Source organism: Passer domesticus (genome assembly GCF_036417665.1).
Source record: "Passer domesticus isolate bPasDom1 chromosome 8 unlocalized genomic scaffold, bPasDom1.hap1 SUPER_8_unloc_1, whole genome shotgun sequence".
In the NCBI taxonomy this organism is placed as follows: Eukaryota; Metazoa; Chordata; class Aves; order Passeriformes; family Passeridae; genus Passer; species Passer domesticus.
Window position 1 is genome coordinate 1006949 of NW_026989900.1, and position 27397 is coordinate 1034345.

Below are 27397 nucleotides of genomic sequence, written 5' to 3' on the forward strand. Positions count from 1 at the left end.
TTGGTGGGGCCCCTTCCCCTTTGGCTGGAAGGGGGCCGGGTCCCAGTCCCTGAGGGCACCCAGGCTCCTGGATAGAATTTGTGTGCAAGTCCCTCAGTGTCACAGCAGCCTTCACAGGGAGCCCTGTGGGTCAGAGCATTTTCCAAAGGGGCCATTGGGGCAAACAGGGAGATTTGGTCTGGCAGGATGTGTAACACAGTATCCTGTAACATCTATTTGTTCTCACACCGAACACTTGGCTGCAGGGACATATTCCCATTGTTCCTGCCCAGGTTTCAGGATTCAATATTATCTTTCCCCAGAGCTGTTCCTTCAGCTGCCTCAGGAGGGCCTCTTGGCCTCTGGGCCCACACTCTGACTCCATTGTTAGGACTGCTGGATCCAAACCCTTTATCTCCACAAATGGTAATGACTGGAGGTGGATCTCCATTTTTCACAATTGTGCTTAAAATTGCATTATCAATAATTGTGCTACCCTGTCATGGGGTTGAATAACCCAATCTTATTGACAATTGCTTAACAGAATTACTGCAATTTCTCCTTTATATTCTACATCAATTCCTCCTTTCCTCCTGCCATGACATTAACACTTTGCAAGACCAAGCTCCAAGCAAGCAGTTACCAAACCAAAGTGTCCTGGAGGAATCTGAATTCCTGTCTCAGTATTGACAGCTCTCATTTGCTTTGGATTTATCCTAATTAATTCCAATGCATGAAGGTCCAGCCCTGCAGCCTCTGGGCTGGCCCTGCCAGGGGCCATCACACCCACAACAATTTCCCAGGCAGTCCAAGTCTCACTGCCCATGGTTTAGTTGCAAATTGGGTGCAGCTGTGCACAGCCAGGGGTTTCCATTTCCCCAGTGGGCCATTGTTAAGGGTATGGAGCACATCTGGGAGATGGGTTCTCCATGGGGACAGCTTCCCATCTCCTCATTTGTTCAACTGCTCTTTTAACAACCCCTTCACCCATTCAACAAATCCTGCAGCTTGAGGATAGTCTGGCACATGAAAAACCCTGCAGTCTTACTCACAGTGTTTTTCACAGTAACAGACAAAGCACTCTGCATCACAGTATCAGCAAACCCTGTAAAAATAGACAATTCTATCCCCTCCTCCTTTTTTCATTGTATACAATCTCACAAAGCTGACCTCTGACATTAGGGTCCTGGCCAATCCTTTTCTGTAGAGTGTTTAATGTTACATCCCTGGGCAGCCAAAGCTACCAAATTAGTATTGTCAGCACTATTTCACATTATTACTATTTTATACGTAGATATAGATATTGATATAGAAATATAGATATAGCTAGATAGGTATAGACATACATATAATATATATATATATATCAATATATATATTAAGGTCTTATTACACTACAAATATGTACATAGTTATTTATTATATTAATATTTCACTTGCACAAATGCATCAGAGCTCAAGATTAAAACCTTCTTCTGTTGCTCCATGTGGTAGCATTCCAACAAGAACTGTCCCTCCTGAAGGTGCTGTTTCCAATGTACTGTTAACAAATTCATCTTTGTCTGCCCAAACCCACAAGTTCTTTTCCTTTTCTGTATGCAATTTTTGGATGCCTTTTAAGACATCCAGGGGTTCAGCTTCTTTTAACCAACTGCCCCACTGCTCACACGGTGCTGCGACCTCAGCCCACTCCAGAGCCAGGGAACTCCAGGGAAGGGCTTCCCATCTGGGAATTTCTGATGGCACTGATTCCTCACATTTACATTTAAAAAGAGACATTTTGCTGTGATCTGGCCAGACTGTGCCAGTTTTGTTTAACCAGTGGGCAGGGTCAGCACCAAGACACAGACTGCAACTGAAGGAATCAGTGTCGTTTACTGCAGCTCAAAGCAGCAAAGAATCACAAAAGGAGCACCTCAGCAATGCACCCAACCATCAGAACCAAAGACTGCTTGCAGAAAGATCCAGCACCAGTTACCCTCAGACTTCACCATCCCCCAGATCCACACAGCAGCTGGGGGAAGCTGTCACAGCCAAGGGCTGCAGAGCCACTCCTGGACACTGGGAATTCCTGCAGGTGCCTCCAGCCACAGGTGAGGCTCCAACCTCGCTGTGAGAGGGCCCAGCTCTGACAGTGCTGAATGAACAAACTGACAGCACTTCTAGTGTGGGAACATCTGCTTTCATCCTCCTCTTGGGTTCCTCCCAAAGCCTGGCCAGGGCTCAAGGAGGAACCAAGGGAGGTGACTTTGATCCTTCAGCCCCAAACAAGGCCAGATGTCAGATTTCATGGCCTTGTCTGCCTTGCAAATACAAAAAGATCAATACATGTGTCACTAAGGAGTGGCTACATCTATCACAGTGCTAAAGACCATGCATATTTCTTCAGTGAGCAGATACAAAGATAACCTTTGGTTGGAAGGTTCATCCAGAAGTCACATTTGCCTCAGGGCCTGCTGTTCAGGCCTCACTCAGGGCTGTTGTCCAGGCCTTGGCACTTCAGGGACGTGGTTTAGTGCTGGGCTTGGCACTGCTGCGTGATCGGCTGGACTGGATGAGCTCAGAGGTCTTTTCCAACAGAAAGGATGCTGTGATTCCATTATTATATCCACTGCATTCAGCTATGTCTATTTGAGCAGCATTACTTCGCTCCAAAAGTTCCCTCTTGCTCAGCTCCTGTGGCCTGAGGCTTCATCTCCTTCAGCTCCTGGTGCTAAGCTGCTCATGCTGAACGAGACGACTTGGAGAGATGAATACAGTCCATGCAATTCCTTCTGGGACACAGAGAGGAGAGGGTGTGGAAACAGGAGCATTGTTTGCTGTGGCCTCCTCTCTGCCCTTCACGCCTTTCAGCACTTTGAACCAGCCAGGAGCTTGTTCCAAGAGTGCAATGGAGCAGCTGCTCCTGCTCCCGGCTCTGGCTCTCTCCAGTCTTTGACCTTGCCTGGTTTTGTCCCTCTTGCTGTGCCCTCTGTTCCCCCAGGGCTCAGTGGCTGCTGCCTAGGACTGTGGGACTGGCACAGATCCAGTGGTCGAGACCCTCCTTGCTGTGGCCTTGGAGCTGCCTGGGCACAGCAGCCTTTTCCATCTGGAAGCTCCCCATGGACAGGGAGTCCCCAGCTCTGTTCCTTGCACAACCTCCAGGAGCCCAGGGCTGCCATCTCAAGTCCCTGCTGGCACTGGGGGCTCCCAGGTGCCTCAGGCTGCTGTGACACTGCTGCACACAGGAGGGAAGAGTGGCAGGGGCTGTGCTGAAAGTCAGCTCCATGTGCTGCTGCTGCTGCTGCTGCTGTGGGGTCATTTGTCCAGGCCTGCCCCAGAGTCAGGGATCAGATCCAGGCCCTGCTGCTGCTCCCTCGGGATCAGCCCCAGTTTGGGTGTTGCTGTCAGGGCCAGCAGGAGCGGTGGCTGGAGCAGCAGGTGCTGACAGTGCCCCAAGCCCCGGGGCTGGAGGGGTCCCTGGGCTGGGCTGGGAGGGAGCTGCCCCTTGTTCTCCCTCTGCCCCAGGCAAAGCTGGGCCGGGCACAAGTGGGGCAGCACAGCCACCAGGGAGCCTGCGAGTCTCTTCCAGCCCTGGCTGCTCAGAGTTTGGGCCTTGGAGTCTCAGGTGGCCAAAGGCAGCTGCTGCTGGTCCCTCTGTGTGCCCGTGTTCAGCAGTGCTGCTCCATCAGTCTGTGCCCAGCAGTGGGGAAAAGCCTCAGCCCTGCAGGGCCAGGAGCTGCCGAGCTCTGCCTGAGCAGCTCAGCCAGCAGGAAGGGAGCTGCTCCACATGGGAACCAGGAGCAAAGGGCTGCAGCACCTCGTGCTGGGGCAGAGCCCAGATTCTGAGAGGGAATAACAGAGTTATTCATGTGCATTGGTGCGTCAGCACTGCAGGTGCTGTGCCTGCAAACACAGGGTTCGAGATCTGCAAAAGAATTCTGCAGCTCTTGACTGGATCAGGATGTCAGCAGTGCTGAACTCCAGCACAGTCCAAATGAAACACTTCACACCTCTGCTCATAATTGCTAGCTTTTTTTCTTCAGGGTTCCCAGAGAAAAGTAAACAGAGGACGAGCCTACATTTTAATTGTTTATCAGAAATGTTTCTCATTTTGCTGTACATTCCTTTTTTATTACGAGTTCTCTGTTAAATAAAAAAAGGAAAAAAGAAAAATATGAAAGATAAAAACAAAAAACAAATGTGTAGTGAAAATCTTCTCTAACTTTGGATTAAGAGGGAACTGATCTTTTTAAAAAGAGAACTCAGTTACTTTGTAAAGGTTCTGATGGCATGGATCCATATTACTGACCTCAGCATCACTTTTTTAAAAGATTCTGGGTTTTGTTTGCAATATTAAGTAATTTTAAATTGTGGTTGAATCAATAGGAAATTGAAAGATGGATTGTGCATGACTGTGTCTTGAGTGTAAAAATATTGCAGTTTGGAATTTGGATTTAAAGTGTTGCAAATGAAAGTTATAAATCCCAATGGATTGTGTGACAGCAGCTTTTCCTAGAGGATGTGCAGCACTCCAAGGACTTCATCAGTGGGGTTGGGGGTACTTGGATCTTTGTCCTGTGCCACTCTGAGATGTCATGGAATGGAACTTCACCTGCCACCAGCCCAGGTCACCCTCTGCCAGCAAAGCTCCTTGGACCTTGTGCCCCCAGGCAGGCACAAAGTGTTTGTGCTGCTCCCCCTTTTGCACAAACCCACAGAGAGCTGGGATTTTTCCAAGTCTCATGTCTGCATTGGGCCATATTCCTAAAGAAGCAGCAGCCCATCCCGATGAATATGGCAAGTTATATGGAGGGTTGTGAGCTCTACTTCCAGTGTAGAAATCCTGAAACTGCTTCTGAATGCTGCTCCTTCAGGTCTTGGACACCTTCTCACACAGAGCTGGGAAAAAAATCTGGTCTCTGGCTAAAGGGTGAGTTATGCCAAAGTTAGAGCTCTGTGCGAAGTCTCTATCCATTCCTATCCTATTAATATACCAATATGTGGGGGTGTGCATGGATGTGTCTTGTACACAAAGGAAGGAGTGTGCAAGCAACGGTACTGACACTTTCACTGTCCATGTTCATCCCATACCCATGGGTACAGAGACATTATGGAAACTCGGGCACAGACAGAGCCTTCTGTCCCTGGATACAGAGACATCCAAGAGCCCCTGGCACACAACGACCCTTCTGTCCATGGATGCACAGACATCCAAGAGCCCCTGGCACACACAGACCCTTCTGTCCCTGGATACAGAGACATCCAAGAGCCCCTGGCACACACAGACCCTTCTCTCCATGGATACAGAGACACCCAAGAGCCCCTGGCACACACAGACCCTTCTGTCCATGGATACAGAGACATCCAAGAGCCCCTGGCACACACAGACCCTTCTGTCCCTGGATACAGAGACATCCAAGAGCCTTGGCACACACAGACCCTTCTGTCCATGGATACAGAGACATCCAAGAGCCCCTGGCACACACAGACCCTTCTGTCCCTGGATACAGAGACATCCAAGAGCCCCTGGCACACACAGACCCTTCTGTCTCTAGAGGATGGAGCGTGGTGGGTGGGGGTGGTTGGTGGGCAGCGAGTCCCGGACAGCAGGCCAGACCCGGCTCCAGCCCTGCCAGGCCCTGCCAAGGCTCAGTGCAGAATCCTCTGGAATGGGAAAGCTCTTCAGCCTTCTCCCTGCCCAGAGGGGCAGTGCTGGCCTGGCAGCACAGGTTGTTTTCCCCTCAGGCTGCAGGAGATGAGAACACAACACTTGCCAGCACTGAGTGCGAGGCACAGCTCCGGGTGCTCCCCATGAACCTCAGCTCTGGGAGCACTGTCTGCCCCAAGCTCCAGGGGCTGCAGTGGGAGCCCGGCTGGGCTCTGCCCTGGGGCCATCCTGCAGGGACAGCTGGAAACAGGGAGCATTCAGCTGCCACAAACAGCCAAGCCAGGGCTGCAGCGCAGCTGCTCCAGCCTGGACTGCACTGCTGTGTGCTGTGCTCTGGGGCTGGGGCTCCCCACACAGGGGACTGGACTGGTGTGCCAGAGGAGACAGAGAAGCTTCAGCTTCAGCCTCACTGAGGTGGGTGCGTGGGCTGGGAAGAGTGGGGAGGCTCAAGGGGATTCACAGAGCTCATCCTGCTGCAAGGACAAGGAAAAGGGAGTGGGAACTCAGCAGTGAGGAGAGCTGAGGGCTGGAGAGTGGCTCTGAATGACACTAAAATCCCACTGGACCTCTGAGACATTGCTGCTCCTCAGCCAGTGACAGCATGAGTCCCTAAACCTGGGGTTCAGCCCTCCTTGTGGTCAGGGGCATCAAGGAAGGCAACAGAGTGATGGAGACAGCAATGGGCTGGGAATTCACTGGGGAAAAAAAGGGAGCATTTGAGAAGTAAAAGGCAGGTGGGGGAGAGAACTGTTCAGAGAAGGGCTGAGCTACATCTTGAGCAAGCTGAAAAATGTCATTTGGAGTCATCCCAGATTGATTTGATTTCAGAAGGTATTGAACAAGTTTAATTTTTGGGAGGTGTCACTCTGCAAACTTGAGCTGTGTTGCCAAAATGCTCAAGCAAGTCTGTGCTGCAGGTGACACCATTTCTTCTTTGGCTGATTCCGGCCCGGTGCTGAGCTCCAGCAGAGCCCTGGCAGAGCCCAGAGCAGCCTCAGCATCCGCAGAGCCTGGCTGCAAGGAGAGAAAGCAGAAACTGCCCGTCAGCTGAAGGCTCCTGTCCCCTTGTCCCAGCTGCCCGTGGTGCCCAGGCCATGCTGGCTGTGCCCAGAGCAGTGCCCAGAGCTGCCCATCAGTGCTGCCTTTGGGAGCAGGGCAGGAGGGCAGGACGTGTGCCCAGCCTGCAGCCAGCCATGGCACATCCACCTGCTCAGCAGCTGCCCAGAGCAGGATGCTCCTGTGCTCGCTGCCATCTCCCAAAAGCTCTGATCCCACCCTGCCAAGCAGACGGGGACCCACCTCATGCCATCCATGGCTGGAAGAAAAGCTGGTCCCAGACGATGTCCTCAGCCTGCTCCAAGGACACGGCCCATCCACGCCGCAGCTGCTCCCAAGAACTTCCTGATCCAGACTGGACCAACCAGAATGCTTCCTCTAGAAAAACAAACAACAAATTGTTGAAAATAGATTACAGACAAAAAGGGAAAAAAAGAACAAAGGGAAAAATCATATGTCTGTGAGGGGATTGAGGAAGGCCCAAGCCCTGCATGCCAGGGAAAAACCCAGCCATGTGTGAGCAATGCCCAGGTTTTCTCCCTTCCCCCTGCACTGTCCCCCACAATAACCATGATCCCAAAGCAAACAAGGGCAGTGGAGCTGCCCAAGCCCTTCCTTGCCTGCACAGCAAAGCACCTGTGCACAGATTTGGGAGTCCCACCTCTGCGCCCACCACAGGGGTTTGTTTGTGTCGGGCTGGCTGCCCCAGCCCCAGCCTGGGGCACGGTGGGTGCTGGGGGCTGTTGGCAGGGCCAGGAGCCCACTCCCATTTCATACCCACCCCAGCCCATGCCCCCAGCCCTGCCAAAAGCAGCTGGACAGCTGACTGAAGGATCAGTTGCATCCATCCCAGCAATGAGTGGGGTGGGAACTTTTATTTTGAGGCCAGGCTGTGCAATGCCCAAATCTGGGAGCATGCCCCTGCATGTGGACTCATCTGTAAATTTGCTGTGCAGCCAGGCTTTGAAGAAGGTGCCAGAATTGAAGTCCATCAGCTTACCAGTGGCCAGGTCCAGGAAGAGGCTGTCATCCTTGATGTGATCCTCGCTGTCTCCTGCAGCAGCAGCCCCACCCGGTACAGCTTCTCTGGGGGCTCCTTCTCCTTCCCTGGGCTCAGACCAGGCTGTCAGGGTTCTGTCCAGGGCCCCAGCTGTCAGGGAACCAGGACAAGCAAAATCAGCTTGGATGGTGGCCACCAGGGCTGGGCAGAGCAGCTCAGCTCCAGCACAAGGGCTGCGTGTTCCCATCCCATGACCCTGGTGCAGTGACACAGGCTGGGTTCCTTTGCTTCTCATTGCCAAGGCATGTGTGCAGATGTAACTTACCAGGGCCCTGGATCAAAGTGTGCCTGTGGCTCTCTCCCTTCTTCTAGGGCAGATGAATATCCTGCATCCAAGGATGACAGAACACCTCTTCTAATGAGGGTCTGGCCAAGGGGTGCATGGATAAACACCACCCAATCAGATTTTGGCACTCTGGGGAGAGAAACCAGAAACTGCCCGTCAGCTGGAGAAGGCTCCTGTCTGCTTTGCCCCACTATTCCCATGCCCAGGCCATGCTGGATGCGCTCAGAGATGGGCCTGAACTTTCCCATCAATTCTTGGTTTTGGGGGAGAGCAGGACATGTGCCACCTCCTCAGCAGCTGCCAGAGCGGGATGCTCCCGAGCCCGCTGCTGTCTCCCAGCACTGGTATTCCCCCCGTGCCCAGAGATGAGGATTCACCTGGAGAGAGCCGTTGTGGCAGTGAGAGCTGGCCCCAGCTGAAGTTCCAGCCCCTCCTGAAAGGCATCTTCCCGCAGACCATCTCATGCAGCAGGATGCCCAGGGTCCAGATGGTAGCTGGCTCGCCATGGTACCAGCCAAAGCGGGTCCATTCTGGGGGGCTGTATGATGGTGTTCCTGTGGAATACAGATGGAGTTCATCAGGGGGATGCTGCTGCTCCCAGAGCCTGGCCCCAGCATCCCTGGGCGGGTGGGGGCTGCATCAGTGGCACACAGGGTGACCACTGTCCTCTCACCAGCATCTGGGACTGGTGTACAAACTTGGGATTGCAAAAGAAGCCACTGGTGTGGGAAGGGGACAGTGGAAGCCCTGGCTAGGCCTGACCATGACATGCAAAGGAAATACCCACTGCGTGCTGGGGAAAAACCATGCCCTCATTCTCCCTGTCTGCATTGCCCCAAACATATTATAAAGGCAAGACAAACAGGGCAAGTGGAGCAGTCCAAGCCTTTCCTCTTGCCTGCACACCAAACCGGCTGGGGCACAGGTTCTGACCTCCCTCTCTGCTACCCTGACCCACGACTGTTTTTGTCAGGCTGGCTGCCCCAGCCCAGCCCCAGTCCTGGGCACAGTGGTGGGCAAAGGCTGCCAGCAGGGCTGGAAGATGGCTCCCCACCCAGCCCTGCTCTAAAGCAACTCAGCTGCAGATTCAGTCCCATGAGTGGCAGCAAAAGGGAGAATCCCCGCTGCCACACCCAGCTTGGGCTGTGAGATCTTGGGCCGTGAGATGCCAGGAGCAGGAGCACAGTCCTGTGTAGGCTCACCTGCAAAGTGAGTGTAGGCTGTCTCTTGCAGGTAGGTGCCACAGCCAAAGTCAATCAATTTGGCCTGCCCGGTGGCCAGGTCAACCAGGATGTTCTCTGGTTTGATGTCGCGGTGCAGGACCCCGCAGCTGGTGCAGTGCCGCACGGCCTCCAGCACCTGGCGGAACAGCTGCCGCGCCACCTCCTCGCGCAGGAACCCCCGTGCCCGAATGAAATGCAGGAGGTCCTGAGACTGCTCTGGCCGCTCCAGCACCATCACAATGTCGCTGGGCAGCTCAAGCCACTCCAGCAGCTGGACGACACCGGGAAAGCCTGTGGACACCTTGTCCTGCAGCACAACCTCCAGGGGAGCGCTGGTGCCGTCGGGCTGCGGGAGGAGCACGATGCCGTCAGTGTGGGCCGATGCTGGGCCAGGGCTGGGCAACCCCTCAGCCAGTCCGGGATGCTCTGCGCCCTGCGATGGCCCCATGCCCGCTCCCCCTCGAGACGTCCTGGCGGCTCCCACCCTGCCGGGGCTCGGCTCATCCCCGACCGGCACAGCCCGGCTTCTCCCGCTGTCCTGGCTCACTCACCAGCTCGCTCCAATGCCAGATGCGGTTCCGAGGCACCCTTTTGATGGCCACCTGCAAGCCAAGGGGAGCAGCGGGCTCAGCTCAACGCCCGCCCCTGCCCAGCCCCATCCTCCTCCTCCTGCGCCCGCTCCTCCTCCGCCCGCCGCCGGCCCCGCCGCTCACCGGGGCGCCGTCCGAGAGCCGCGTTGCTGCGAAGACGCTGCCGAATCCGCCGCACCCCAGCAGGGAACCCAGCCGGTACCGCTCCTGCAGGGCCTCCTGCGCCTTCCCTGCGGGCGGGACGCGGCTGTCAGCGCTCGGCCCGGGGCCAGCAACGGCCCCCGAGCGCCCCTCACCCGCCCCGGCCCGGCCATCCCCCGGCGTTCGCTCTTTGCAATGCGACCCGGGAGCCGCGGGGCCGGGGGCCGCGCTGCCGAGCGGCGGAGCTCGGGCCGGGCAAGCTGCAGCGGCGGCGGCGGGAGCGGCCGCGCCGCGTGTGTCCTCCGCGGGACCCAGGAGGAGCCGGGGCCGGGGCCGGGGTCGGGCTCGGGGCCGGGGCCGGTTCCGGGGCCGGGGCCGGGGTCGGGCCAGGCGGAGCCAAAAGCCGGCGATGCCGCCCCAGGCACTGAACCCCGCCCAGCAGCGCCAGCGCCAGCACGGCCAGAGCCGGGCGGGGACCAGACCTCGGTGGGACGGCCGGGGGCGGGCCGGGGGCATGGCCCGGCCCGGCACGGGGAGAGGGAGGTGGGGAGAGGAGGGGAGACCGGGAAAGGGAGAGCGGGAGAGGTACGGGACAGCGGGAGAGGGAGAGAGAGAGGGAGAGGAGAACGGAATCTAAAGTTTTTTCTCTTGCTGCTGCTGCTGCCGCTGCTGCTGCTGCCGCTGCCGCTGCTGCTGCTGCTGCTGCTGCTGCCGCTGCTGCCGCTGCTGCAACTGAAGCTCCGGGGCCGTTTGTCCCCGTGTCCGTTTGTCCGTTGCCCGCTCGCCCCCGCCCCGAGCCCCACGTTCCCCGAGGGCAGCCCCTGAGCCTGTCCAAACACGGGAACTTTGCCGAGTTCATCCAGAGTCTGGACTCCTGCACAGTGGCTCAGGAATCCCCTCGGTCCCTGCTGTGCATTGTCCCTGCTGAGGGTCAAACACTCTCAGAGCGTGTTCCCTGATTGCAGAATTTGTACCTGACACAAACACTGCACTTACCTCTCCAACATTGCTTTCCAAGAAAAACAGGGGAAGTCAAACTGTGTGCAGGTCATGGTATTTTAAAATGTCTAAAACTTGCCAACTCGTGGATCTTAGCGGTGAGATCTGTTTGGAATTAATGGGATGGACAACTAGTGCAAGATGGAAAAGGGGAGCATAAAAATAAATTGAGAAAAACGTCTTGAATTGTTTCAATTTTCATTTAATTTCTTAAAAGCTCTTTCAGTTTTTCCAGAATCTTCTCCTCAGTCCTGTTTGCTTTTTCCAAGAACCTTTCCTGGTGAACGAGGTGCAGCTTCTGTCACAAGGTGTGCCACCAACTGCAGCTTTCCACACTGTGTGTGCAGCACAACTCTTGCAGCAAAGCAGGAGAAATATTTGAAGAATTTGAGAGCTTGTTCTTTTCTTTTCCTTGTGGGCTGGGCAGTTGTGCCATTGGTAAGGTTTTCATTGTTACTGTTCTACCCTAAGAAAACATGACAGGCTACCAAGAACTCTTAGGGAATGCAAGCCTGACTGAATGCAGAGAAACAATCTGCAGAGCCTGCAGCCAGAAGTGGAGAGCTGTGTGATAATCATTCCAACACCCCCAAGGACATCTTGAAAATTATCTAGAAGATGAAAATGGCCTGACAGGGAGTTTGTTTCTGTCTTCAGTTCAGATACTTCTACATCTGAAAACAATTCCACAGTCTCCATCTAAATCAAGAGTACAATCAGTTCATTAAAAGCACCAGAATAAACTGTACCTCTCAGGAGATGACTGAAAGAATCTGAAAAGGGAAAATGCAGGAGAAATGCATTTCTCAGCACTGCAGTACTTGCCTACCTGAAACCCTCCTCCATTTCCTCCCCATGCCTGGATCTGGCATTGTCAGTTCTGTATTCAGTGGTGCCTCCAGCCCTGAATCCCCTCATCTACAGCCTGAGGAACCAGGAGCTCAAGGCTGCAGTGAGGAGACTGATGACTGGACATCTTAGGAAGCATTAAACTGATTGCCAATTTCGGCAAATCACTTGTAATAAAAGTCATCATTTATAGCTCTTTTGCTTTGGTTCTTTGATTTCCCTGTCGTTTGCCTTTTTAAATATTCTTCCTAAAGCTAGACGATTGTTTCTGCCATCTCTGACTTGTTTCTCTCCACCATCCCTGTGGCCACAGACTGTGACAATGATGGGCTGCAGTCTCAAAGGTTTTAAAGGAACTAAAGGATCACCCAGCAAAGTTTTCTGCAGAGATCCCACTATTCTTGCCATCTCTGGAGCTGCAGCAGCAGCAATGTCTGTGTGCAGAGGTGGGGCCAGAGCAGTGCTGGCCCAGCAGCTGTGCCCAGCAGCAGCAGCAGCACTTGGTGTTGGCAGTGCTGCTGCCGTGGCCCTGCCCCGCTGCCCTGGTGGCCCTGGTGTTGCTGCAGGGCCTGAGTGCTCTCGGGGCCGGGCACAGTCCTGGGGGTGGCAGTGCCGGGGCTGCAGCAGGGACAGGCCATGGGCACTGCTGGGGCAGTGCTGACGCCTCAGGCCAGGCCCTGGGGCCTCCAGGCTCCTTGCCCAGGCTCTCTCAAGAACACAGCCAGGCCAATGCTCAGCACAGAAAAGCCCCAGGTTGAGCAACCCCAGGCTGGCCGTGGGCAGGCTGGGGGCAAACAGCATGGCTGGGGCTCTGCAAGGGCCCTGGGGGAGACGGGAAGGAGCAGCAGAGCAGGGGCTGATCCATCCCCAGTGTGCTGCACAGCCCAGGGCAGCGTCCCAGAGGGTCCTCATGGAGCTGTCAACAACATCCCCCCTCTGCAGCCCTGGCCTCTCCCCCAGCTCACACAGGTGCCGCATCCTTGCAGGCACAGCCACGGCAGCACTGGCTCAGGAGCCCCTGTTTGCATTGCACACAGCAGGCAGGAGCACCCCCATGCTGCTGCTGTGGGGACATGAACCTGAGGGAGCACAAATGCCATCAGCCCCTGGGGCCAGCAAGGGCTGGGGGAGACCAGGGAATCCACTCAGCTTTGTCCTGGCCCCTGCAGTCAGCCAGAAAGTTTGTTCCCATTAGCTGGGAGATTCCTCTTCCACTGCAGATGCTATTACTCAGAGCCAGGGCTGCCTGACAGCCACCCCCAAACTGCCCTCAGCATTTCCTTGGCTTCACCTTTGATTTTTTTTCCCCTTTGTTTTTGTACCAAATTCTTCCTCTTGCCACGCCCTGTTCCCTCCCCAGTAAACAGCCCATCCCTGTTTGCCCTTTCCTCTCTGGCCCCACTCCCCACTGCAGTTCCTGACTTGGCACCATGGGAATGTCCCTTGGGGAGCAGGATCATCCCCCAAGTGCTGCAGGAATTGTCTGCGGGCTCCTGCAGTGCCTGGTGCTGCTCCCTTGCCAGAGGCACCCCAGGCCAGGGGGGCACATCTGGGCTGCTGTGTCTGCCTGTGGGGCTCCCTGTTCTGGGCAATGAGGAGGAGCTGCAGGGGCTTAGCAGGACTGACAGGATGGGCTTTGGGCCTAGGAGGAGAAGCTGAGGCGCCTGGGCTGCTGGAGCTTCTGAAGAGGAGGCCCAGGGCTCATCCTGCACCTGCTGCAAGGGTGGTTTCAGAGAATCCCAGAATCAGCAAGGTTGGAAAAGACCTTGGAGATCATCAAGTCCAACCTGTGCCCTGACACCACCTTGTCTCCCCCGGGCCTCCTCTTCTCCAGGATAAACAACTCCAGCTCCCTCAGCCTCTCTTCACAGGACTTGTGCTCCAGACCCTTCACCAGCCTTGTTGCCCTTCTCTGGACACACTCCAGCCCCTCCACGTTCTTGCTAAATTTGGGGTCCCAGAACTTGACACAGCACCCGAGGTGCTGCCCAACCAGCGCCCAGCACAGGGGAAGAATTGCTCTCCTGGTCCTGCTGGTGACACCATTCCTGGTCCATAGGAGTGCCAGGGGTTGGATGAGGGAAATGGTCGGGAGGGGGCAGGAGACACAGTCTGATTGACTCTCAGCCATGAAGGGTCTTGATTTTCATACCTATTCAGTCTGCATTAGAAGGTGCTGGGGGTCAATATCAACTGGACATTGATGATATCAATCTATAAACAGGAAAAAAAATTAAACAGAACAAACTGTTCTCTCTGCATTGTTTTCAAGACAGTATATACACTTTGAATACACTTCAGATATCTGTCTAATTAATTACAGAAAACTTGAAAACTTCTGTTATTCCAAATGGCTTTTCTTCTTTGGACATGTTGAACAAATGTTTATGAGCTTTTCTCACTGAATTCCTGAACTGAAGAGGTCAAGAAAGAAGAGGCCTTGGGAGTAGGAAAATTCATCAGCAACCTCCAAGTGGCTGAGGATCCATCCCCATCAGAGCAGCAATGAACAGCAATGGGCACAGCTTTGTGGCTACCCCAGCTTTGGGATGGGCCCTGGGCCTGGAGCAGGAGCAGCTCTTGAGGGCCCCAAGGCCGGGGCTCTTGAGCTGCCCTGGGCACATGGGATGGCAGCAGGGGCTGCAGAGCTCTCAGCACCTGAGCCAGAGGGGAGCAGGGCAGGCAGGGAGCCTCCTTTGGCCTTGGCCCAGCACCTTCCGCCATGGCTGGGGCTGAGTCCTGTGTGAGCTGCAGCTGCTGCTGTGCCCTTGGCAGGGGCTGAGACCGTGGGGCCAGTGGCCAGAGCAGCCTGGCCTGAGCAGAGCTGTGGGGCCAGAGCCAGCTGGCCTGGGCTGGGCTGGGGAGAGGCCCTTGGTGCTGCCCAGAGCTCAGGGCAGCTGGCAGAGCTTGCAGGGAGCTGGGCTGGGCTCAGAGAGCCTGCCCCAGAAACCATCAGTGTCCATCTCAGCCTGGCTGGGCATGCAGGGGCAGGACTCAGGCCAGGCCTTGTGGGGCAGGGCCAGCGCCTGTGCAAGGCATTGAAAAGAGGCAAGTGCCCCAGAGAGGAGGCTGCTCTGTGCCCTTGGGGGCATGGACAGAGCAGGGAGGGGGCCCAGGACATTTGTCAGTGCCAGCCTCTGTGCCCAGCCCTTGGCAGCCCTGGCTGCTGAGCCCAGCTTTGGCCTGGGCTGAGTTTGGCTGTGGCCCAGCTCCATCCTCCTGCAGGGCTCAGGGCCTGTTCCCGGCCATGGCCCGCCCTGGCCGGCCTCTCTGCTGGCCCAGAGGCCGGCAGAGCCCGGGCCAGGGCTGTCTGTGCAGGCCCACAGGTGCCAGGGGCTGTGCAGGAGCTGGCAGAGGCTGCCCAGCAGGGAGGCCATGGGGCACAGAGCCCCAAGGCTGCCGTGGGCAGCACGCCACAGGGGCCGTTCCCAGCCGCAATGCTCCTGGCCTGGGCTGGGCCTGCACAGGGGCTGGGCCACCATGGCTGGGCCAGCACAGGGCCACCAAGGGGCCACGCAGCCGCTGCCGGGGCTGACAGCAAGGCCAGGCACACACAAGCAATTGCTGAGCATGGCCTGCGCTGGCCAGGGCTGACTGTGCCACAGGCAGAGCTCAGCTGCCCTTGGGGGCTGCAGGAACACTCAGGAGCCCAAAGAGCCTCCATGGCTGTGCTGGAGACCCAGGCTGGAGCAGGGAAATGCAGGGCTGCTGCAGCATGGGGAGGGCATTGAATTCCAGCACACACCTCAGCTCTCTGATGATCCCGGCACCATGCTGGGCCCTGTTTCAGACTGGAGCAGAGCAGATGTTGATGGCACAGGAGCCCTGTGGGGCTGGCAGGGACAATCTGCAGCTTGCAAGGTGCTCTGCTCTCCCTCAGGTGCTCTTGGAGGGATGCAATCCCAGCTGGACACCTCAGGGCACAAGTGGCACTGCCTGTTTATGGGCACACAGCTGATGTCTGCCTGGAAAGGGGACAGGTTTTAATATTTGTACATTTCATAATATACAAGGAAATCTTTATTATCTGGGTCATTTGAGTACTTTTAAGAAATGGCCAAGTTTTCCCACCAGGAGCAGAAATTTCCTGATTCTACTAGATTCTTCTACTTATGGCAAGTGGAGAAATACGGATCTTCCCCTCTATCTTTGCCATGAACATCATTCACTCTAATATTTCATGACCCCCTCCTTTACGTGTTTCCAGCTCTCCTTTTGAAATGGCCATGTCTAAGGACATCTCTTCATTTAGAGCAGCTGGATCCTTGTCCTTCACATTGCTCCCAGAAGTCTTCCTCCAGATGCTCTCTGCTGATTCCAATGTATCATCCTTGATTGGCTTCATGATTTGAGCATCAGGGAATTGCCCAATCTTTCAGAAGTTTAAATACCTCCTTAGTCAGCATCTTAGTTGTAGTTTTATCTTTTCTATCACCTCTTTTTATGTCTTTGTCTAAAATCCTTCCTGTATGGCAATCCCTTGTGGATGGTGCACATGTCAGATGTTGCTGGGATGTCACAAGAAACTGAATGAAGGCTTTGATGTTTATTAAATTTTATCATGTTGACATTTTTTGTTTTCCATGAAGAGAAACCTTCCTGTGCCTCTAGTCTCACCAGTTCCTGGTCCCTCAAAGGACACAAACCTGATGTGCTGGGGAAATGTGGCAGAAATGCTGCTCTCGGAGGGGTTTGAGTGCCTTGGATAGCTGAGTCAGTCAGGCCTGTAAGAAAGGTTAAGTCACAAGGTCTAAGTGACATTAAATGCTGCTAAGAGTTGTTCTTTTGCTAAGTTGTTATGTTTAATATGTTATAAGCTAAGCTGAACATCATTAAGTGTTATTCCTCTATTAAATTGAAAAATCATAGGTTATAATTTAGGTTAAATACTGTTAAGCTCTGTTCTTTTGCTAAATTGTGAAGCTGAAGTTATCACTTAAGGTTGAGGTACAAGTTAAGTCCTGTTACGTTTGAGCTCTGTTACGCTTTTAGGCCGTATTCCTTTTACCATTGCCCTCACTGTCCTTGTGTCACACACAGAGTCAGGGACAGTTCTCAGTTCATCTCTGGTTCGATTGCCTGGATTTTGTTTGGTTTTTTTGTTGCTTTGTTTCTTTGGTGTGCCTGAAGTGTCCAGTCAACAATGTGTCTTGCCAAGGAAGTTTGTGGTGCTGTCCCTTAATATTAAATCTGGTTGTTGCTGCTCCCTTGCTGGGGATATTTTCAGCGCTCTCAAACCCTCATTCAGAACAGGGTGAAGGAGCCCTGGCCCAGGCTCTGGCTCTGGGGGACACAGGGATGCTGCCGGGGGGTCCCTGTCCCCCTGTCCCACCCCCCAGGGCCCCGGCCCCCCGACCCCGTGTCAGGCTCTGGGGTCGATCTCGTGGAACATCCTCTGGGGGAGGCTGCAGCACCGGGAGCGGGGGGACCCGGGGGGACAGGGGACCCCGCTGTGCACGAGCAGCGTTGGACTGCTCTGGGGGAACTGTGAGGGGAGCTGGGGCAGAGTGACCTCCCCAGTGACATCACACAGCCCCTGTGATGTCAGAGCCCCCTATGAAGTCACACAGTCAGCCTGTGATGTCACACAGCATCATGTGATGTCACAGAGCCCCCTATGATGTCACACAGCACCCTTTTGGTGTCACAGAGCCAACTCTGGGATGTCACCCTGGAATGTCATGCAGCTGCACTGAGATGTCACAGAAGAGTCTGCGATGTCACAATGTCACCATGTGATGTCACAGCCTGCTCTATGATGTTACACAGTCACCTAGAATGTCACAACCCACTCTCTGATGCCACAGAGCCACCCTCTATGATGGCAGGATCTGCTCTATGGCCCCATACTCTACTCCATGATATCACAGACAGCTATGTGATTTCACAACTCCCTCAGTGATGTCACAAAACCCTCTCTGTGATGTCATACTGGCACTCTTAAATGCTACAGCACACACTGTGACCTCACAGCCTGCCCTATGATGTCATACAGCCATGCCATGAAGTCACAGCCTGCTCTGCGATGTCACAGAATCCCCTCTATGACCTCACACAACAAACTCTGTGATGTCACAGCCCAGTCTGTGACCTCACACAGCCCACTCTGTGCTGTCACACAGCCCCTTGCTGACATCACAGCTGCCCTGTGCCTCCATGACACAGCCACAGAGGTGCCGCTGTGACACAGCCCCCTCTGGGACATCCCCCAGCCCCTGCCAGTGCTGAGCCCCTGTCAGCTCTGGCTGTGCCCTGCTGGTGTCCCTGAGCTGCCCTGGCAGTGCCCCAGCCCTGCTGGGCTGTGCACAGGAGCTGCTCCTGGCCAGAGCTGTCTCTCTGCAGCGCTGCCCTTGCCAGGAGCTGCCTCTGGGCCAGGAGCCCGGCCCAGCTCAGCAGCACAGACACAGCACAAGGACTTTAATGACCCTCTGGGGCTTTGGTGCTCTTTGCATCAGACTCAGTCCCTCAGAGTATCCTCAAAGAACTTCTCAAGAACTCCAAATCAGATTCAAACTTCAAACTTTCTTTAACTTCTAATGGGTCCCAAGGAGGGACACAACTCATGTGACTGTGTTCCCAGGTTCCAGGTAGAGCAGAACACTGGAGGCAGTGATCACAGGTGGAAACAAGCAAGGGAAAGGTGTCTCTGGTGCTGAGCAAACCTGGATGTGTTTCAGGAATGCAAAGGGCCAAAGCCTGAGTCCCAGCCCCTGGCCAGGCAGATCCTGTCCCTCCCTCCTTGCTCAGGGCTCTTCCCGGGATGGGCACTGGCATGTGGGGATGTGCAATGCTAAGGGCAGGACCATGGGGCGGCCCCTGCCAGGCTGCTGAGCAGGGACAAGGAGGCAATGAGGCTCCAGGCCTGCAAGGGTCACTTATCTCCTGCTCCTGGCTCAGGTCCAGGGCCAGCAGCCATGGCCAAAGTGCTGCCCAAGTTGGCTCTGTCAGGGCCTTGCAGCTGCTGCCCATCCCTGTGCCCTGTGCAGCCCAGGCTGTCCTACGGTGTCCCTGCCCTGCGCCTCTGTCCCTGAAGGCTGTCGTCATCCCCCGGCTGCCCCCCCTGGCTGGCCCCTTCCTTTGCTGGCAGCTCTGCCTCCTGCCTGCCTCTGCCTGCCCACACAAAGCCTTGGGCTGCTCCAGGCTCCTTCTGCACCACAGCCCTGCCTTGGGGGAGGAAATTCCTTTCTCCTGCTGTCCAGTCTGGGCCTCGCCAGCTGCCCTTGTGTTGTGTTCCACTGCAGTAAGTAGCAAAACAACTCCCCCAGGCCCCAGAGTCTCAGACCTCAGGCAGGCATCGATGACCAACAGGGAAAGGAAGGCAACAGGATGGGTACTAGTTTAGAAAAGCACAGGATCCTTTATTGTGCCAGGGACCAAGACAAGAAATGAAGGGGGAGAGGGGGTGGTGGCTTGTCATGGGTTTTATATGACAGGGTAGGGGTGGAGTTTAGGGTCGGGGTCCAATAGCAGATGGAGCAGGGCACTGCAAAGGAGTGAATCGAGGAGGACAACCAATGGAAAAATCTATGGCAGGGACTTTGCAGTAGAATTTGAACCAATGAGAGTACAGAAAAGGAAAAATGTTCTGTGGCCACTCCTTATTTGACCAGATGGGGTGGAGTGTCTTTTCCTGGGCTTGCAGGGGCATGCCCGACAGGGTGGAGGAGCGGAATCCTCTTTAAATCACGCCCCTCACCCGATGCTGTCTGTCTGGGTAGAATGCCTGCTTCCTGGGGTGGGGGAACTCCACACCCTTGGTGCCATTATTTCTTTCTCTTGGTGTTTTATACAATGAAGAAAAACTCCAGTCTCTCTGAAACCACCCTTTAATCCCTCTCAGGCTGCTTCTGTTCTGTCCTCAGTCTCCACACCACTGAGCCCAGAGCCACCACATTCTACCTGCTGGTTATGTGATGAGGCATCCAAACCCCATCTTGGGAGATTTTTGGTTACTTTTCAAGGTCTGTGAAAATGGAAAAATAGTGGTCAACATTATTTTGTCCCACATCTTGCAGTAACAGAACAGGAGTCAATATCACTCAACTGAATGAGGGTGGATTTACATTTGCTAAAACGAGGAAATATTTTACAATGATGAGAGTGGCACAAAACTGCAACTGTTTTTCCAGAGAACTGCATTCCCCATCCCAGGAATTGTCCAAGAGCAGGAGCTTTGTACAACCTGATCCAGTGAAACCCTCTCATCCCCAAGGACAGAATTGCTGTCATGGGGGTTCTCTGCTGTGCTGGGTGCCTTCACAACGCTTCTGGCCAGAATGTCTGCTGAGGGCAGCCAGGCTGCTGCAGGGGCAGTGACCTCACAGCCATCACCATGGCAGCCTTGTGCCCTGGGCCTGGCTCTCCCCTTTCCTCTGCCCCTGCCTTGTCTCTGCTGGCATGAAGAGTTTTGTCATTCATACCTTGTGCCCAAGGTACTGGGGCCAATGGCTTCCCAGGCAGGCTCCTGGAGCAGAAGTGGCTTTTCAGAGCCCAGGCAGAAATGAGCCCTGAGGCAGCAGCTCTGCAGTGCTGGCCACCAGGCCGGGCTGCCAAGGGAGGCTTCTGGCCATGGCCTGCAAGCAGCTGCTGCTGCCAAGGTGCCTTTGGTGCCTCAGGCTCTGCCTGGCACAGCTCCCAGCACGGCACTCTGCCCTTGTGCCCGAGCCCTTCCCTGTGCTGGGGCTGGCCTGGGGCTTTTCCTGCAGCGGGACCTGCCCTGCTGATGGCACAGGAAAGGCAGTTCCTGCTGGAGCAGGAGGCTCTGCCTGCAATGGGCTCCAACAACTCCAGCAAGGCCCTGTTGACATCAAAATTGCTTCCTAGATCACTCTATGCTAATAATTGTTATAGCTCCTATACTGTGGAGTAAATAACTCTTTTTTAAAATTTAATCTGTGGTGTAAACAAACCATTCTGTCTAATCATGATCAGAATCAATCAGAGCTGTATTTATATCAATTTATCTAGTATTCCATCGATAATCCTGTGGGACAAATTGCATTAAGGTTCAATTCTACCTGTCTAATCTTTTACAGCTTTGACAAAGTCTGGGGCTGGGATTGGATCCAGCCACTCCCACTCTCCTCTCATAAAATAAATTTTGGAAGTCTAGGGGTCCTGCAGGGGTTTGAGGATCCATGGTGTCTGTTGGGTGTCATTTCTCCATCTCATGACTCAGCAGGAGTTTCTCCAATAAAGAAATAAAGCTTTTGCCTGAAGCTCCCACTCTGCCCATGACAGGAACCCCTGTGAGTGTCTGGGACATCCCGGCTCTTTGGCAGCCTGGGGACTCCTGGAATGTCACCGTGGAGCCCCCGTGAGTGCCTGAGACAGATAGGTGCCTTTGCAGCCCAAGGTGCCCTGGGATGTCACCATGGAATGTCTGTGACTGCCTCTGACCACAGGGCTCTTTACCATCCCCAGAAACCCCTGGGAGGTGTCCATGGAGTCCCTGTCTCTGCCTGTGATATTCCAGCTCTTGAACAGCCTAGAGACTCTTGGAAATTCCCCATGGAACCCCTCTGAGGGCCTGTGACAAATCTGATCCTTAGCATGGCAACCAGGGCTGGGACCAGCTGGGATGCTTGGTTTCCACAGGGTGGGGTTCAGGAATGGGATTCCCCAATTTCCTTGTCCCGCTAAATCCGTGCTGCAGGTTGCTAGCCTCCTGCCTCCCATGGAAAGCACAAAAGGCAAAGATCCTGGGCTAGGATAGGAACAATTTATTGGGAACAGCAACAAGATCAGGAACAAACAGGAACAGCAACAATATTGATAACAAAAGGGATAAGAAAAATGGAAAACTACAACTCAGCTGACTCTTCCCAGACACAATTTCCTCCTGCCAAGAAAGGACACTCTTCTCCTCGTAGGAAGATAGAGAGATTCCCTTTCTTGCCCATGGCAATGATCTGAGGGGGGAGTGAATGTAACGACACAGCCATGGCCAAACCCTCATGTTCATCAATCCCACATCATGCCATCGGCAGGGGCAGGAGAAGGGACAGGTGTCTTCCCAGTACGGATCACTGGGAACATGGATCACCAGGACTCTGACCAGCATGGGTCATCCAATGGGGGATGAAGCTGCAGGCAGTGCATGAAGCTCTCCCTGCAGTTGGGGAACTTGCAGGGCTTCCCTTACTGGTGCCTCTGTTGGTGTCTGGTTAAGTTAGAACTGTGGGTGAAGCTCTTCCCACACTTGGGACACTCGTAGGGCCTCTCCCCAGTGTGGATGCGCCGGTGGGTGATGAGTTGAGAATTGCGCTTGAAGCCCTTCCCGCAGTCAGGGCAGAGGAAGGACCTCTCATCAGTGTGGATGCGCCGGTGGGTGACGAGGTGGGAATTCTGCTTGAAGCCCTTCCCGCAGTCGGGGCAGAGGAAGGGCCTCTCATCGGTGTGAATCCTTTGGTGCCTGAGGAGATTGTAGCGGGTCTGAAACCTCTTCTGACACTCAGGACATTCATAGAGCCTCTCCCCGGTGTGGATTCATTGGTGGGTCACAAGGGTGGATCTGTAGCTGAAGCCCTTCCCACACTCTCCACACTCGTAGGCCCATTCCCCAGTGTGGATCATCTGGTGGCAGATCAGGGTGCTGCTCCACCTGAAGCTCTTCCCACACTCCAAGCACTTGTACCGCTTCTCCCCATCATGAAGCTGCTCATGGATCACCAGCTCTGATCCCTGCCTGAAGCTCTGTCCACCTTCCTGGCACAGGGTGGGTCTTTCCTCCTCACCTGGGCTGGATTTGGAGCCCCTCCTCCTGCAGTATCTCAGGGAATTTTCTTCCCCACTGGATTCCTGTGCCATGGAGCCACTCAAAACAGCCTCTTCCACAAGGTTCTGCTCTGGAGATTTGTCGTCGCTGGTCTCCATCCTCAGCTCCTTGTCTGGGGAAGGCAGGGCAAGGAGAGGATGGGATTTGCCTCTGTGCCAGAGGGAAGGGGAAGGAGATCCTCCCCGTGCATCCCTGGCAGGACGGCGTTGAAGGCAGTGTTGTCCTGCAGCCTTGGGCTGTGCTGTGCAGGGAGATGGAGCAGGAAAGAGAGGGAAATGAGCTGTGACTTCCTCCTCACCTACCTGGTGGTCCCAGGACATCTTCCTCTTCCTCGCAGCCTTCTCCTCCATCTGGCAGTGGTTTGGGGATGGGAAATTCTGTTTTGGGAGGAAAACAAGAGATTAATGCATTGAGTTTTGTACTGGTTTGAGGGCAAACTAGGGGGAGAGTCTAAGCCAGAATTACAATTTAATAAGAAAATTAAGATCAAGGCAATGATACAGAAACACTGCCTTAAATGGAAAGAGTCAGGATATGACCTGACACCCTGTTGGTCAGGGTGGTGGTAGCAGTCCCCTTAAATGGTGACTGCAGTCCTGTTGCAGTGATGATCGTGATTCTGTCAAAGCAGTGATCCTGGAGAAGGGTCTGGTCCTCGTCTGAAGTCCAGTGGTGCTTATGGAGCTCTTGTCCTCTGGGAATCCAGTAGGCAAGGTGCTCCTGGTGCCAGAAGCCTCAGCTTATATCCAGGTAGGAATGCTTGGTTCCTCCCCCTGGGCGGAGCATCCCACAATGGGATGATGTCATTTTACCAGTCCTGCAGGGACACTCAATGGCCCATTCACAGAAGAGAGCCCCTGGAGGGCGTTATCAGGGCTGAGTGATGGAAGAGATAAAGAACACTGCCCCACCTGTTTATAACAGTTTCTAAAGGTGAAGATGGAAAACATGCATTTGGTTACATCTTGGACTGCAACCTGAAACAGTGGGGTAATCCCTACTGCGGGGGTGAACACCACCCCCCCTACCCTAACTGGCTCAGGTGTAAAACCCCCACCCTGGGAAGGCCACACATGGGGGACAATGTCACACTTGCCCTGACCCAGGGGAGGTCTCTGTCCCTGTCACTCTCTTGCCCTCCCCCTTTTTTCTCTTTTATTCCATCTCTCTCTACCTCACATTGACTGTTCAATAAAATCCACTTTGCATTTGGTCTCCTTACCACCTTAATTGGGGCAGAGGCATCTCTAACAATTTTCTTAACCAGATTGTGTACAATATTTTGGCACAGTGAGTTCAGGCACTGTTCTTTGACCAAGACAACAGCATGGTTCCCTCCTCTGTGGGAGGAGGGCTCTTTCTTTCCAGAGGAAACTTGGAAGCTTGAATGCAGATTCTTCTGAGTGGCTTGGGGGAGAACTGATGAGGAAAATGGCTGTTGTGGGTGGCCAGTGTAAAGAAAATACTTTGTTATCCTTCCATTAAAAGTTTGTTAAATCACCAGAGGAAAGGTTGCAAATGTTACCAGGGAGACTGATAAGGTTCATTCACCCCAGGGTTAGGAGCACAAGGCTGCTAAAAGTCCTAGAAGAAGCCCACCTCAAGTAGCTAAATTCCCGAATAACTCCACCATTCTGAGGCTTGGGGACTTTTCCATATGTGAGAACAATTATTGTCCCTGTCACCTTTGTCACAGCTATACAGATTTTTCCTTCCTTTCTATAATCTCTACTGGGTGAAATTTTCACTTCCATTTCTTTTTTTTTTTTTTTTTAATCAGAACCTTCCAGCAGCTGAGCTGGAGCTGTGCAGGAACCGTGAAACTTGGAATTGCCACAGAATTGCTTCTATTGTTCATTTATTAATGTTTGGGATTTATTTGTGTTTTCCTCACATGTGACTTCTGACAAAATCAAATCTTCATAAAACTGATTTATACAGTATTAAATTTAATTTCTGCCAAGTTTATTTTGTCCAGTGCCCAGGGGATGCTGGAGGGGTCTTTGCGCCTCTCGCCCTGGGGGATGCTTGGGAAGGGCTTGGGGGGCGTTGTCCCTCCCACCCCAGGCCATTCTTGAGGGGGTGTCCCTGTCCCCCAGGGGGGCGTCCCTGTCCCTGTCACCCCAGGCCATTCCCCAGGGCGTCTCCATTATTCTCACCCCAGGGAATGCCTGGGGGGTTTCCCTCCCTCTCACCCTCATGTCAAGGGGATGCTCAGGGCAGTCTCGTCCCCTCGTCCTGCAGGATGCTTGAGGGAGTCTCCATCCCGCTGGCCTCGAGAAATGCTTGTGCAGGGCTGGGAACCAGGGGCTCTGTGTCCCGCTCACCGCTGAAGGTGCTCAGGCCTGGGGGGGCTCTCCGACGTTCTCATCCCTGGGGAGGCCAGGGATCCTCAGCAGCCATGAAAGGAGGCACCACCAGAGCCCCAGAGGGATGAGACTGGAAATGGGACACTCCTGGTGGCTTTTTTCATTCACTTTTGCCTTTTGAAGGTTTTTATGGACACCAGGTGACTTCTGGAAATGGACTTGGGCAGAGGACCTTCAGACTCACTGTGCTCATCCCTTGTTTTTCCCGAAACCAGGTTTTCCCATTCCCAAACCTTGGCCCAGTGGAGGAGAAGGCTGCAGGGAAGAGAAAGATGCCCTGAGAAATGCAGGCAGGTGAGGAGGAAGTCAGTGTCCCTTTCCCCTTCTCTCCTGCTCCATCTCCCAGCTCAGCATGGCCCGTAGCTGCAGGATAGCCCCTCTGCCTTGGCCATCCTGCTGGGGATGCACTGGGGGTATCTCGTTCCCTTTCCCTTTGGCATGGAGGCAAATTACATCCTCTCCTTGTCCTACCTTCCCCAGAGAAGAAGATGAGGACGGAGACCAGAGAGGACAAATCTTCACAACAGAACCTCATGGAAGAAGCTGTTTTGAAGGACTCCATGGCACAGGAATCGAACGGGGAGGTAAAGCCCAAGAGATCCCACAGGATGAGGGCCTGCAAACCCAGCCGAGGGTGCTCTGAGGAGGAAAGACCCACCCTGTGCCGGGAAGGTGGACAGAGCTTCAGCCAGGGATCAGAGCTGGTGATCCATGAGCAGCTTCGTGATGGGGAGAAGCCCCACAAGTGCTTGGAGTGTGGGAAGAGCTTCAGGCAGAGCAGCACCCTGATCCGCCACCAGATGATCCACACTGGGGAATGGGCCTACGAGTGTGGGGAATGTGGGAAGGGCTTCAGCTGCAGATCCACCCTTGTGACCCACCAACGCATCCACACTGGGGAGAGGCCCTATGAGTGTCCCCAGTGTCAGAAGAGGTTTCACACCAGCTCCAATCTCCTCCTGCATGAGCGGATTCACTCAGAGGAGAGGCCCTTCCTCTGCCCCGACTGCGGGAAGGGCTTCAAGTACAACTCCCACCTCGTCACCCACCGGCGCATCCACACTGGGGAGAGGCCCTACGAGTGTGCCCAGTGTGGGAAGAGCTTCACCCACAGCTTGCACGTGACCAGACACCAACAGAGGCACCAAAAAGGGAAGCTCTGCATATGCCCCAACTACAGGGAGAGCTTTGTGCCTGGCTCCAGCTTCATACCCAATTGGAGGACCCACGTTGGGAAGAGACCTGTGATCCATGTTCAATGTAATCCATGCTGGGAAGACACCTGTCCCTTTTCCTGCCCCTGGAAATGACCTGATGTGGGATGGAAGAACATGAGGTTCTGGCCAGGGCCATGTCATTATATCCAATCCCTCCTCAGGTCATTGCCAGAGGCAGGAAAGGGTCTCTCTCTCCCTGAAGAGAAGGTTGTCCTTCCCAGGCAGGAGGAAATATGTGGCCAGGATGACCCAGTGAGTTGTGTTTTGGTTTTCCCTGTAAATAGATTTTCTTTTCCCTTCTGTTAGCAGTATTGTTTCTGTTCCTGTTTGTCCTTTATCTCGTTGCTGTTCCCAATAAATTGTTCTTATCCCAGCCCAGGATCTTTGCCTTTTGTGCATTCCATGGGAGGCAGGAGGGCAGCGAGCGGCAGCGCGGTTTTAGCAGGAGCAAGAAATTGGGGAATCCCATTCCTAAACTCCAGACTGTGGAAACCGAGCATCCCAGCTGGTCCCAGCCCTGCTGGCCATGGCAACAGCCTTGGGAGCGGGTCCCTGGCTGGGGCTGTGGGAACCTCTTCCCTCTGGTGCCCAGGGACAGGACTGGAGGGAACGGCTGCAGCTGAGTTGGGGCAGGCTCAGGTTGGATCTCAGGAAAAGGTTTTTCCCCAGAGGCTGCTGGGGCACTGCTCAGGCTCCCCAGGGAAGGCTCCCAGCTCCAGGGCTCTCTGAGCTCCAGCAGCGCTTGGACAGCGCTGCCAGGCCCAGGCTGGCATTGTTGGGGTGTCCTGTGCAGGGCCAGCAGTTGGACTCCAGGATCCTGATGGGTCCCTCCCAGCTCAGCCAGTTCTGTGCATCTGGGATCCCATGACCCATAGCAACAGGGTCCTGGTGATGGTTGCCTGCTAAGGATCAGATTTGTCACAGGTCCTCAGAGGGGTTCCATAGGGACATTCCAAGAGTCTCCAGGCTGTTCAAGTGCTGGAATGTCACAGGCAGAGACAGGGGCTCCATGGACACCTCCCAGGTGTTTCTGGGGATGGTAAAGAGCCCTGTGCTCAGAAGCAGTCACAGCCATTCCATGGTGATATCCCAGGAGTCCCCAGGCTGCCACAGAGCCAGGATGTCCCAGACACTCACAGGGGTTCCTGTCATGGGCACAGTGGGAGCTTCAGGCAAAAGCTTCATTTCTTTATTACAGAAA

General features: G+C 54.4%; 1 protein-coding gene and 1 pseudogene across 1 annotated transcript; both read right to left on the reverse strand.

Annotated features, from left to right (window-relative positions):
- LOC135291581 (zinc finger protein 23-like) overlaps positions 1–22960 on the reverse strand; it is a 201810-nt pseudogene extending 178850 nt beyond the window's left edge.
- On the reverse strand, positions 6351–9702 carry LOC135291567 (serine/threonine-protein kinase pim-1-like). The gene is made up of 6 exons (XM_064405846.1): positions 9234–9702; positions 8409–8585; positions 8011–8160; positions 7686–7835; positions 6929–7063; positions 6351–6643 (listed from the first exon to the last, which is right to left on the reverse strand). The coding sequence occupies exons 1-3, from the start codon at positions 9700–9702 to the stop codon at positions 8054–8056; spliced, it is 753 nt and encodes a 250-aa protein (XP_064261916.1). The 3' UTR covers positions 6351–6643; positions 6929–7063; positions 7686–7835; positions 8011–8053.
- Positions 22961–27397: the final 4437 nt, after the last annotated feature.